The sequence below is a fragment of the Triplophysa dalaica genome, chromosome 4, assembly GCF_015846415.1.
Source record: "Triplophysa dalaica isolate WHDGS20190420 chromosome 4, ASM1584641v1, whole genome shotgun sequence".
Lineage (NCBI taxonomy): Eukaryota > Metazoa > Chordata > Actinopteri > Cypriniformes > Nemacheilidae > Triplophysa > Triplophysa dalaica.
The window spans coordinates 7,789,889-7,803,660 of NC_079545.1; the positions used below are offsets into that span (position 1 = coordinate 7,789,889).

Below are 13,772 nucleotides of genomic sequence, written 5' to 3' on the forward strand. Positions count from 1 at the left end.
TTTAGTCTACTGCGACGAATCTTTCCCCATTCGCGAGCGAAGAAATGGGCCGTCCAATTACAATGAAGCATTTTATGTCACACGCCTAGAGCCACTGAGGGCACGCGGGGCTGCTAAAGGCTCAGAGAGCTGTTGTGAGAAAATGGTTGTCAGGTTAATGTTGTCGTTGGTCCTAGGAATGTAAAGTCATCTTATTACAGTAATACTTTAATTTTCAAATATTTTGGTAATACCATGCTACTGAGGGTAATACTTTACAGTACTGTTCTACAGGTTACTGTGTTATTACTAGGTACTAGCCCTGAAACCTTACTCTAATACACATTAAGTGCATGTAGTTACTAGTATTTTATTTAGTGGGTGTATATGTATAATACTGTACAATATAGAGAAACTTTACTTTATTATATACCATGGTACTAAATGGATGTCATATGTTTTTATTTTCCCTTGCTGATTACATAGTACTTCAAAAAGAACCATGGTAGTACCCGTGTACCATCAAACACTGATCACTGATCTCATTGTCTATATTCTATAAATATCAATTAATCTTTTAATTTTCTCCATGCCATTTTATTCTTACATTAGGTGAAGATCTGCTGGGGAATGAGAGGACCAGGTATATGAAGATGGATGATAGAAAGGACCATGATGAGGATTTTCTCTCCCCCAAAAAAGTTCTTGAGTACGAAGGAGGGCTGGGGTTATAATGTCATATATGATCAAAATGAATAGACAAATTAATAGATTAGAAGATGGCTAAACGCAAACGATTTTTGGACAACCTCATGTAGGATTTATTGCATTTATTATGATGGGGCTAAAATGTCATATTCTAGTTACAATTAATTTGTCTCAGAGTTGATGATTCTTGCATTTTTACCCTTAGGAATCAATCCCCTGTTATTCCAAGGATCCCACGTGTGTCCCCTGAAACAGTCATGCTGAAAGAACATGAAATGGATCTGGTAAACACAATGCAAACTTCACAGTTAGAGAAAAAAACACATATTCTCATGGAAATACAATGTTTTTTGGACATTTACCATGGCATCACCTATTTTTTGGATGTACATTTAGGTAGTTGCAGAATATGTCCATAATAAAAAAGAGCTGAAGATCGTGTTGGAAAATAGGCTTCGGAAGCACAAAAAATGTGGGTGGGTACTCCCCCAGAAAATATTTAGAGTGTAAACACTACGAGTCTTGCAGTAGCCTTAGTGGAGTAGTGAGAAAGACACGTGATAAATAATTTTGACACTATCGACGCAGGTATGTAAAATAACTGTGCATTATCTAATAATATTGTTGAAGTAAGGCAGTAGGACCTGATCATCATTTTATCAATATAAAAGTAATAATTTGCAAGTAAACGCCACCAAATACTTGTAAAACACCTACCTTTTGAGATTTAGAACAACTGTGAGGGTATTCTTGAACATAGATTATATTTACAACAATAAAGCTGTTCTCACTGACATAGTTTCTAATGTCAGTTTTGACTCATAACGCAACATCATCCAACAAATCACAATAGAAAGTTGTGATTTTGGCTATTTACACTCAACAAGGAGAGTGAAGAAAGCCTTCCACACTCTGGAAAAGAACTGTGGCCCCAGGTCTGATAGAAAGTCCTCCGGAATGCCGAAATAGCAGAACACAGGCTGGAAAAGGAGTTACACTGTTCAGGAGGTTAAATGCTTCGATTGCCAAGGGGGACCAAGACAGGGTTTTTGGCTTGCCTTTCGACAGATTGGTCAGGGGAGTAACTGTGGTGCTGAAGTCCTTTATAAATCTACGATAAAAGTTTGCGAAGTCGAGGAAACGTTGGAGCTCTAATGGTGTCAGGGATGGGCCAGGTACGTACTGCAGCTACCTTCCCCTCATCCATAGTAATTCCTTTTTGGGAGATGTTATACCCGAGGAATTGTATCAAGGTTTGGTGGAAGCTGAACATCTCGACTTTTAGGAAGAGCTGATGCTCTCGTAGACGTTGAAGGACCTTCGCAATGTAATGGTGTTCCTGGGGTCCCTCAGAGTTAATTAATATGATGTCTATGTACACAAGTACAAACTGTGGAGGAAATCTCAAAGGATAGTTCATAGAGGGCTTTCGATGGTGCCAACTTCGATAGTATGGGGATGTAATTTCTCGGAAGTTTGAGGTGGCGGCAGAGGGCACCGGAGATGAAGTTGCCGGCTGACCCAGAGTCGATGAGGGCTGTGAGAACAAGCACAGAATCAGGCGTGGACAGACAATAGGTATCCATGGTGAGTCTGTTTCTACTTAAGGTGAAAAAATTTAAGAGTGAGTCTTTTGTAGTGGGGCTGATGAGGGTGATGGTTAAGAGCAGGTGGCACTGATCAGAACTCTGGAGAGCGTAAGCAAGATGTGGGGGTGGTGAGAGAGCCTGGTGTTTCCGTAACAAACAACATTCTACAAATTGTTTATTTAATACAAGTATTATGCAATATAAAATAATAATTTTAATTAATATTAACATAAATTGAATCAACTATAAATAGTTACATTATTAGACAATAGCCAGACCGATAAACAAACACAGATCGTAGTTAACTCCAGCCCGCTGGCGTCCAATGAAATGGTCTATGTCTCATGTATACCACTCTTGTACCAAAGGGATTCAGTGAACTATTCTTTGGGGAAAAAGCAACATCTAACTAGCAAAAACACAATATTAAAAAAACATATATCTATAAGAGCTGTTGAAACAACTTACAAGTACTTTTGAAAACATTTCATTTAAATATTTGAAAACAATTATTATTATTTCTACAGTTTTGTTTTGGTGCGGAAATTATTTGCAGATTTACATTTACATTTTTGCATTTGGCAGACGAATATATCCAAAGCGACTTACATTGCATTAACCTTTACATTTATCCCCTGGGATCGAACCCACAATCTTACCACTGAGCTACAGTAAATTTATAGTCATTTATAAATTTATTACAGTGGGTTGCAGCATTGAAAAAAATCACAATGAAATAGCTTTTAAAGATATCAGTTACATTGTTTATATTATATATTATACCTGCAGCAGACCCCACTCTCCTTGCCCAAGGAATATGATGAGGATTCACTCATCCCTAGCAGTCCTGCCACAGAAACTTCAGACAATGTCAGTCCAGTAGCAAGCCCCATCCACACTGGGTTAGTTTTCTTCACTTTGAGGAAATGTAGTTGAATGTATATGGAATTTTTTGTGCGTGTAACTTGCTTTATGTTTTTTGCAGTTTTTTGGTAAGTTTCATGGTAGATGCTCGTGGTGGCTCCATGAGAGGCAGCAGACATAACGGCTTGCGTGTCATCATTCCTCCACGTACCTGTGCTGCTCCAACACGCATCACCTGCCGGTTGGTGAAGCCTCAAAAACTTACTACGCCTCCTCCTCTGGTTGAGGGCGAGGGTCTCGCCAGCCGTATAATCTCTCTTGGTCCAGCTGGAATGCAATTCTTAGGGTAAGAATCAAATTTTGCTTATTTATTTATTTTAAACAAAATTAAACATTAAACACTGGGTATCATGTTTTCCCTTAAGGCCAGTGATTGTGGAGATTCCTCATTTTGCTGCACTTGGCCGAGGAGATCGTGAGCTTGTGGTCTTGAGAAGTGAAAATGGATCAGTCTGGAAGGAACACCGGAATCGCTACGGTGATGAGGTCCTGGAGACCATCCTTAATGGAATGGATGAAGGTGTTGTACTAACTTTCTGGTCGTCAGGGTGCATAGCAGTTACTTTTCCAACACACAATACACAGTTCTAGTTCACTAGATTTTCTTTTCTTTAAGTTTCAACAGTCCAGTTTCACGGTGGCAGGCAGGGAACGGATTTCCAAATTCAGTAAAATACGATTTATTTAGATCCACAGAATAACATAAAATCCACGAGAAACACAAAATGTAACACTATACAATGAATGACAACAGTCAACTGAACATGAAGGCAGTATGTACACAGATCCAAGGACAAACAGGAAATGGGACAAAGGTGAAACCAGTTGACAATCACAAGGCTTGCAGACCCGAGCAGAGCCAGAGGCGGAGTTGATGGAACTGGAGGCTGCAGCCAGGGTGTAGTCCCTAGTTTAGTGAGTGGGGTCCTTAGCAGGACCAGAGACAGTGTGGTGAAAGCAGAGCAGAGTGCGGCAACCAGCGTAGAGACAGAGCAGGCAGAATTGGTAGAGCCGACTGACCAGCAGGTAACTCAGATGAAACAGATGGTGGCCTGGGTGGAATAGGTGGAGTCCCTGGTGGCATAAGTGGATCAGACTGGGGTGGTATTAGCTCAGGATTGAGTTCACCAACCTGACTTAACTCAGGAATGGGTTCTTGGACTGAACTTGACTCAGGAACGGAATCATTGACTGGACTTGACTCAGGAACAGGCTTTTGGACTTGACTAGACTCAGGAATGAACACGTGGGCTGGATTTGGCTCAGGGATGGTGTGGCGAGGCGAAGACCCTGGAACAGCGTTGCCTGGGCAATAGCCTGTTTAACGCTGATTGCGTCCACCTAATGCTGAGTAGCTGCCGGGCATAAAAGCTGCGTGCTCTCAGCCCTCTAGGTCCTTTCTTACCCCCGAGAGAGAGGTCAGCGAGGGAAACACGAAGGACTAGATTGTGAAGCACGGAACGGCAGAAGGCCCGTCACGAGCACCCCGAGTGTCACCTTTTTGGACTGAGTATTTTAAGTTTTATAATAAATGCCCCACTGGGGTTGCTTGCACAATCGCTGTGTGTGTGTCGTGTCTCTTACCCCTGTCACACTGGTGGAGAATGCGGGCGTAGAAGTAAGAGACTGCTGCCCAGCCGCCCGACCTTCTATCCAGCTGCCGTTGAGTGCTACATAGCCACCCGAGTCTGCGCCTCGCCACTTCCCCCCCCCCCCTAAGCGTAAAAAGAATAAAAGCATCCGTAATCCTTGGGGAAACGTCTCTGCCAGTGGGTAACGGCGGTACTTAGGTATAGTGGATGCGCGGTCCTGCCGGTCGTTACTAGTGTGTACCTGGGAAGACACAAGAGAAACTGCACTCAGTATACAACTATCTGAGGGAGACGTGGCTCTCTCTGTGATCAGTAGCAGCCCTTTTTTATGGCCGTTGCGAGTCCGCTTTAAAGACCGGCAGGTGTTCCGCTCTGATGAACCTCGTTTCCATGGCGACGCTGATTGCCCCAGGGTTGACTCGTCACAGATGGATTTGTGTACTGGACATGGCTCAGGAGTGGAGTCATGGACTCTATTTGACTCAGGAGTGGTGGCTTGGTTGTAATCCTGTCTGCCGAGCCGTGCCCTACTGCCCCTTTAGAGTCTTTATCAAAACACAGGCAGAAACACTGAGTAACATGGCACCCTCAGATGGAGAGCCAAGGCACCAGCAATGGGGTGTGACAGTCCAATAAATACTGTTTTTAATCCAAAACTAAATCGCTTTCCAATGAAAATGAATTGAAAGGGTACAATCCAAACGTTTTCTGTTTTTACAGTTTGGGCCAAAAGTATTGGTAGTGACATAAATTTGCTTGTGTTTTCACAACCTCTGTAATTCACTGTGGGATGCTGGACATTACCATCTTGGACAAATCCTGCCTGACGGCTATACTTTCTTATTAGTGTTATTTTCTTATTCTATACTTTCCTTTTAGTGCTCTGAGTTGTTTAAAATTTGTGGCCCTGTGCCTATCCACTCGCTTTTGGAGGATTGAACACAGGTTCTCTATTTGGAATTGGCATCTGGTGAGTTGCCTTTTTCTGCAAATATTTCAAATGCATTTGATCACAGTGCATAATAGTCTATAAATAATGTGAATGAACACAACAACAGCTAAAGCCGAAACTTGGGAAAACACAACATTTATGTAACTGCCAATACTTTCGGCCACGACTGTACATCAAGAAAGTTTAACATGGCTGAAAACAGGTTGAAAGTGGGTCCCCTATCTGCATTTACTTCTTTAACAGTAATTAACCAGTGACTTAAGTGTAGCAACAGTTTAGTCGACTGGATGGTTAAAAAAACTTGCAAAGTTATCCAACAGCAAATGTGATAGACTGACAGAATGACAAGACACTTGAAAACTGTGCTAAAAATCCAGGTTATCACATAAAACTTGAACTTATCTTAAATACATTTAAAATATTACCGTTGTATTGCTTAAAAGTGAATATGAACTTTGGTATTTATTTATATATTAAATTATGCCCCTTGTTCTCTTGGGATGGTCCAATTAAAAATTTGTAACTTTTCATTGTTGGAAACAAGCTTTTATTAAAACATAAAGGGTATGCTACTTGCCCAACAGCGTTGAGTCTCCCTAAATATTATAAAGGAACAAAGCTAGAGCTTTGACCAGAAAGCATTTTCCCTCTCATAATTACTAAGATATGGAAATTTGGATTGTTTTCTCAACATGAAAGCCTGAAACTATACTATGGTTGTTCACTTATTATTTCTCCTATTTTACACAATTGCTGGGTTGTCTTTACCTAACCATGAGTGGAAATAAGCCAGAAGTTGGATTTTTCCAGCATTGGGTCATTTTCAACTGTACATTTCTGTCCAATATTCACCCAGCATGGGCCAAAAACAACCCAGAACTTTTTAAGTGCTGTAACACTACATGGTATGTTTACAAAAACATCAGTTGTACCCTTCAAAATCCTTCATTCCAAAGGGCCCTTTGAACTGGCCAGTTTTGATCACCTAGGTTTGGAACAACCCTTCAAAATCCGAACTCCGAGGTTCCCTTTGGGGGTAACATATCCTGTTTGGAATGCACCGAAATAGTAATGATGAGAAGTTCGGATCATTTTACGGACTCTAATATTTGAATGTCCTTCAGAAGAGTGAAACAATTTTATTTTTTATCATTTTGTTTATCTGAGCGCTGTTAAATTAATATTAAATTTAATTGTAAAATTTCCCTAAAACACCTATTTATGTAAATTTTGATCTCAATTATGAGAAATAGACTATATTGCAGTCAGGGACAAATTATGAGAAACATGAAAGACACAAAGACTTTGTATGTGAACAAATTATTTCTTTTTTTGATACAGAACCTACAGGATATTGCACATGCACATGCACGGTCAACACACAATCAACGAACCACTCTCTGAGAAAACTCCTTATTCCATAATCATTTAAAAGATATGTTTCAATTGAACGAACCATTTATGAACGATCCATCACTATTAAATAGGTCAGTTTTAAAACATATATTGTGGAGTATAGTTTATTTTACAGATATTTTTTTAATTTGAATTGAATTACTGTTTTTTTTTTTTTTTAAATCCTTTAAGGATGAGGCTTTGGGTTTGGTAGAATCCATGTGCTGAAATCTATTTAACAGAATGGCAAACAAGTACAGAACGGAATCCACAAACACAATAGTGAAACAGGCCAGGGTCAATATCCAAAATAATCAGTCCAACCATGCAACCATCCAAAGGGGTAATACAAAAGACAAGGCAAGAAAAACAGGAAAGGTCATACACAATAGAATAACAATAGCAATGAAACAAACTTATGAAACTTACATCAGTAAGGCAAGTGATATGGTAAAACTTCACAGTGTTCGTGGCAGCCAGTTGTATGGCTGTTCAACCGGAATTGTCTGCAAAGCCAGCGGTAACCAGTCAGTACTCCGAGTACTCTGGCGATGGATCCCTTTGCTGGTGTTTGTTTTTTGACCATTGCTTTGCTGTTAATTGGGGTTGGTTGCTTTAAAAGTGTTCTGTAAATGGATTTTAACTCAATATAAAGTCTCAGTCCATTATAGTGATACAATGACATTATTCACTGATGCCAAGGTCTCAGAGAAGATGGTTGGTTGGTGATCTTTACATTACATTTGCATTTAGTTATTAAGAAGATGCCTTTATCCATAGTATGGGATTCCTTTTGTGCCAATAAGTACGAACGCGAAATAAAAAAAAATAAAAATAAATAAACAACACGAAAGATGATCGACAGGTCCGTGACCTGGAAGTGGAAGAAGTCTTAGTGGCGGCGCGCAACTTCAGAAAGCGATCTGGAGGTGGACGGTGAAGTTACTTGTGATTAGTTACCTTTGTTATTAAACGTAGAATCATGGATTTATTAAAATGTTGCATGAAGCATACGGCCTTCATATTTCACTACTGTTTAGAACATGGTTACCGTAGTAAAATCCATGGGTTTGCCAATAATCAATACAGGTGATTACTTTTATTACATAAAACTATAAGCTTCGCAAGGGAGTCGGTTACCAGTGAGAAAACATGCAGAAATATCATGTTTTTGTCTCGATACATAAGAGAATTCAAACGGAACATTTACATAATTTAAGTATTTTTAATGCTTTGAAAGCGACTAATATTGCATTATATTATACATTTGTTTCTGACGTTGTGCAATATACTGGATCGAACCAATCGCCATGTTCTTACCACTGAGGCACAGGAAATCTTATTAAAGCATAAAAATACTTTTGTGCCAGACAATATGATTAACATGAAAATATCCTTAACGAAGGACAGCATGAATCGAAGTGAAATTATGTCGGTCATAAAATCAAAACAAACATGTAGATCGTTTCAAACTTATGTGACCTCCTTCTGCAGAACACAAAATATATTTTGAAGAATTGATAACCACAATACATTGCCCTTATTGTATAATAATAATTAGAATTATTAATATGATTATTATTAGTTTTAGTTGTAATAGTAGCCTTCCATGTAATGGACACCACACATTTCTCAAAATATATGTTTTGTTCAACAGAAATTAAATGACATGAGGGTCTATATTCCTGTTATACGGAACACTTTTCAGATTATTTTGGGACATATAAAACATCAGGTGAATGGCTTCTGTCATATATCCCTAAATTTGGAAACTTTGCTTTTGCCATAGATGAAGCTCCTCTCTCCAGCAAGTGGGTCAGCATCTCCACGTCGTAATTATCGCTGGATATCCCTAATTGTGCTGTTTTTGTGTTGTCAATAAATCCAAATAGTCCATTTCTACACATGATTTTTTTGACTGTCTTTAGACTAATAGTTATCCTGTGTTTGACACTTAAAATATAAAGGATCTCTTTATAAGGTAGACTCAAGTCAAAGTAATATTGAATTAAATCAAATCAGTCCATACCATATGATAAGGAATAAACAATCTGCGCTCAACAGTTTTAACACATAAGGGTAAACAGAGAGAGAGAAAGACAGAGTTACTAGACAGTATTCTGTACAATGTATTTAAACACTGGTTCCTTTTATTCATTTACATAATTGACCGCATTTGAGGAAAATAACAGCACTACTTGTTAAGAATGTAAATGAATAGTAGATGTTTCTAAAAATGTAAGGTTATGCAAAAAGACTAGCCGGGCTCCGTACATTTCAATCCAAGCTGTAGCAAAAAAAAAACGTTTAATAACAAAGGTAACTAATCACAAGTAACTTCACCGTCCACCTCCAGATCGCTTTCTGAAGTTGCGCGCCGCCACATGGACTTCTTCCACTTCCAGGTCACGGACCTGTCGATCAAAATCTGACTAGCCAATGAGAGTAAAGCACTGTTAACTCCCGCCCACGCGAGAGGTTTGTGCCAGAAGTTCGAAGGTAACTTTTTGCAGTGTAAACGAAAAATAATGAAACGCAAACGAAATCTCGGGCATCGTATTCATAAAAAAATATTTTCGAAAAGGATATTTAGAAAACATTTGATGATGAATGCAGTTTGTTTGAAAGTATGTTAAAAGTTTGCAATTTGAGTTCATTTTTTTCGTTTTCAAAGTGTATTTCTTCTTTCGTGTTGTTTATTTTTTTTTTTTTTTTTTTATTTCGCGTTCGTACTTATTGGCACAAAAGGAATCCCATACCATAGCAACTTCCCGCACTTTTTTAAAAAGGATGGAAAGAGTGGAAAAGAAACAGAAATATGTTCAATTCAAGTTTATTTATATAGCGCTTTTCACAATGTGTATTGTTTCAAAGCAGCTTTACAGGGGCAAACAGGAAAAACAGATAAGTTAGAACACAGCACAGTGCATGGTGTTTATACAACGAGTAAGATCATTCTAATAAAAATATCTAATTTATAAATAAATAAATGAATGAATGCAGTCTCCCGGTGAGCAGGCCAACACTGCCCTGCTGTGGCGAGGAACCCAAACTCCAATGATTGATTAATGGAGAAAAAAACCTCGGGAGAAGCCAGGCTCAACCGGGAGGGCCAGATCCCCTCTGACGTGTCATAGCTGCACTCAAACTGGTGACATGTGATTTTAGTTTAGCATTTAATACCAAATATTGTAACTTCAGCATTAATAAGACAAATAATCCGTCTTTGCTCTTGGTTGGGGATGTAGTGGTCTGAGCTGGGATGGTCTGATGGTCATATTTCTCTTGTGTCAGTATTACCTGGGTCAGTTACTGTGTTGACGAAAGAGGTGTGTTTTAGCAGTTTCATGAAGATGGTTAAAGATTAAGCTGATTTTACAGTGATCGGCAGATAATTTCACTAGCCTTTCCCTTCCAAGAGGACCAAAGTGAGGTTCCAATAGGGGATGAGCGCAGTCTATGTGGATAAACCTCATCAATCTCTTCACGCCCGTCAGGGACCAGATGTTCAGTTCCATCAAAAGGGGAGAAATTGCTATCAAGTCTCTTTTAGGAGGGACAACACTTACTCTGTGGGTCTTCCCATGGGAAGAACACCACGAAGAGAATAGGCACCACATGCATAAATGCGCCTCATGGCGGAAGTATGCGATGTGCCCTTTTGCTGAGATAGAAGGTCCTTAAAGAGGGGAATCAGTCAAGGGTAATTGTCATGCATCAACACTGGGAACAGAGACTGGTTAGGCCAAGAAAGGCAAGACTTGATAATTCTCTTCCCTAACCTCGCACAGGTCCTTCTCACGCAAGCCACTTCCTGATGTTAACTCAATTCCAAAGCAGCAAACTTTTCTACACAATGAGAGTTAAAAAGAAGCCCTGAGGTGCCTTCTTTTCTTCTGTTCATCAAACTTTTTTTTGTAAAATGTCCAGGACATGTTATTAACTTAAGTTTTACACATACTTAAGGTTTTGTCAATTAAATATAAAATGTGATGCTATTAATTATTTATGTGAAAATGTTTTTACTAATGTCCTCATTCTTTTCTATTTTTATTTAACATTTAAGATCTTGAGAGCCAAGAGGAGCTTGGAAAGAAGAGGATAAGGCGCATTATCTCCACTGACTTCCCTCTTTACTTTGCTGTGGTTTCCCGTATTCAGCAAGATAATGATCTAATCGGTCCAGAGGGTGGTAACCTTACCAGCAAGCTGGTGCCTTTGGTCCAGGCCAGTTTCCCTGAAACTGCTGTCACAAAGCGTGTCCGTCTTGGACTGCAGGTGAGATGGGACGATGAGGAAGAGGTGATAGAAGAAAGATCTCCTACATATTTTCAAAATACAGCCAGCATATCTTAGATTTTTGTGATAGTGTCTTATTTAGTGATTGTATTGACTCTCAGAATAAATGAGATATGATATTATCTAATTTACTTTATTCTTATGGAATACGGATGAAAGTAATTTCGTGAGCAGCTTTGGACTGGATTTTTGGGTTAGTTTGAAGACGGTAATGAAACATGTTGTGCGTTATGTTTTACCTATTACTTTGATCGAAACAGGATAACGTATATTGGCGGTTTAAAAACTATGCAGATATTAAACTTAAAAAAATGAATTTGTATGGTCACATTAGTTATGTAAACTCATTTGATTCTATATTTTTATATAATCTATAAATACATTTAATGAAATCTAATTTCCAAGGCCAAATTATGTAACCACTTTCTCAAGACTTTTGTAACCTTAAATGTGAGTTCTAAAACCTGAGGTATTTCATGGTATGCAAGTAACCATAGCAGCTTTATTTATTGAAGATAACTTGCACTGTAGCAGAGTATATGCATGCAAAGTGAATAAATAATAAGATTCCCTTTTGTTAAGTAAAATAATATAAAGGTGGCGCTGTAGCACTACCTGCTACGCAATGCTTGTTCACGTGACATCACTCCCTTTCGAATTGTTCATTTCGCATTGCGTTTAGCAAACTCTATGGGAGTCATATCCAATCAGGCCGCACTACGAAAGACTTGAAGAACACATATCATTTGTTAAAATCATTTTCTTTGTACAAATAAACTTCATTGTAGAGACTGCAAGACTTATTGATCTGTTCGGGAATAAGAGAAAAAATACTGCGCAATTTAAAAAATGCTGTATTTGTTACTCATTTCTATCACATTAATAGCAGACAGAGAATAATAATTACAGATTTAGCTCAGTTTTAAGAGTATTGGGTTAACAACACAAGGTTGTGGGTTCGATCCCAGGGGATTGCGCATACCCATGTATAAATGTAGAGGATATTGCAGTGTAAGTCGCTTTGGATAAAAGCTTTTGCCAAATGCATAAATAAAAACAATGTGATATAGAGGCTATTGATTGATTAACGTTAAATACAACATATTGTTTAGTTAAAATAATGTAAAAAGTTGAAATTTGTCCAATTGCATCAGGAGTAGAACTTGAGACATTGTGTCCCTCTTTACAGTATATTTGAATGCTAATAATATTATCAAGCACGTTTATGTTGTTTGTTAAATTCTTGAACGGGTCGGGATGCTTTGCCAAGCTCTTGGACTGCATGTTAAAAACATCTTTTTGTGGTGCCACATCGCGCCATCTCAGTCCTTGACATCTAGGGGCCCTAAGCAAACCTTTGTGGGGTCCTTGTCATAGTTAAATTTAGATTAACATAACTGTTTACTCTAAAAATATATACAAATAATGAATCAATTAACACATTAACTTTAATGTTAACACGCATTGTTAATGACGACCGCTTTGTCGAGCAGTGGGGATGATTTGGGGATTCCCCGGATGTCGCTCCGTTAGCTTCGGCTCGCAGACAATCTGTGCCCCCGCACGCTCACCTGACATCCTCGAGGGGTGGTGGTGGACTGTTTTGTATGGACGAGCGGCACCCATGGACTCTGATTTTCACATGAGGGCATGCATTTCCAACATGAACATGTCGGTACACGCCCTGGGACATGCTCTCCTGGGTAGCAAAACACCTAGCAAAATGGCTGGACTCGATGGTTATCCTTACAACTTCCATTCAGGTTTTCCTGAACACTGAAATGTTGTGCGTAATTGCGTTTCCTGAATTCCATTTTGCTGAGGGTTTTGCCACCCAAGGGGGTGCTCTCTGGTGTGCTCACATGGTGTTCAGGTGGTAAAGTAACGAAACGTCTATACCCTCTATATGCTTCAGTAACAGATAAAACAAGAGTTTTTTTCCCATACCGTTTGCTAAAACGCAATACCAAGTGAACCGTATCGAAAGGGAACTTACTTTACATTAATGATGAGCCCTATTTCTGTATTATTAAATAATTAAAGGAGTTAAGATAACAAACTTTTATAAGGTTGGCTTATTAAAAAAAAAAAATTAACTCCACTTTAAGAAAAAACTGTTATTTTTTATATTTTATTTCGCTGCTATTTTACTTTCTTTTTGAGTTATTAATGTTTTTCTACCATTCTTTGAAGATTTGCTGCAGGAAGTTCAAGTTGTGCAGTCCAAGTTTATACATTTTTTTAATATTTTGTTTTAAAGGTTCACATGCATTTTTGTCTTGTTTTCTAGTATAAATATAAAACAGTGTGATCAAATATCATGAGGTAGGTACT

At 38.7% G+C, this 13,772-nt stretch overlaps 1 protein-coding gene across 1 annotated transcript in view; it reads left to right on the forward strand.

Annotated features, from left to right (window-relative positions):
- ank1a (ankyrin 1, erythrocytic a) overlaps positions 1–13,772 on the forward strand; it is a 189,045-nt gene that overhangs the window by 94,637 nt on the left and 80,636 nt on the right. The window contains exons 24-29 of the mRNA XM_056745123.1: positions 592–688; positions 893–971; positions 3,066–3,178; positions 3,262–3,486; positions 3,566–3,720; positions 11,206–11,417. Coding sequence (XP_056601101.1) covers positions 592–688; positions 893–971; positions 3,066–3,178; positions 3,262–3,486; positions 3,566–3,720; positions 11,206–11,417 — 881 coding nt within the window. The remainder of the gene's footprint in view (positions 1–591; positions 689–892; positions 972–3,065; positions 3,179–3,261; positions 3,487–3,565; positions 3,721–11,205; positions 11,418–13,772) is intronic.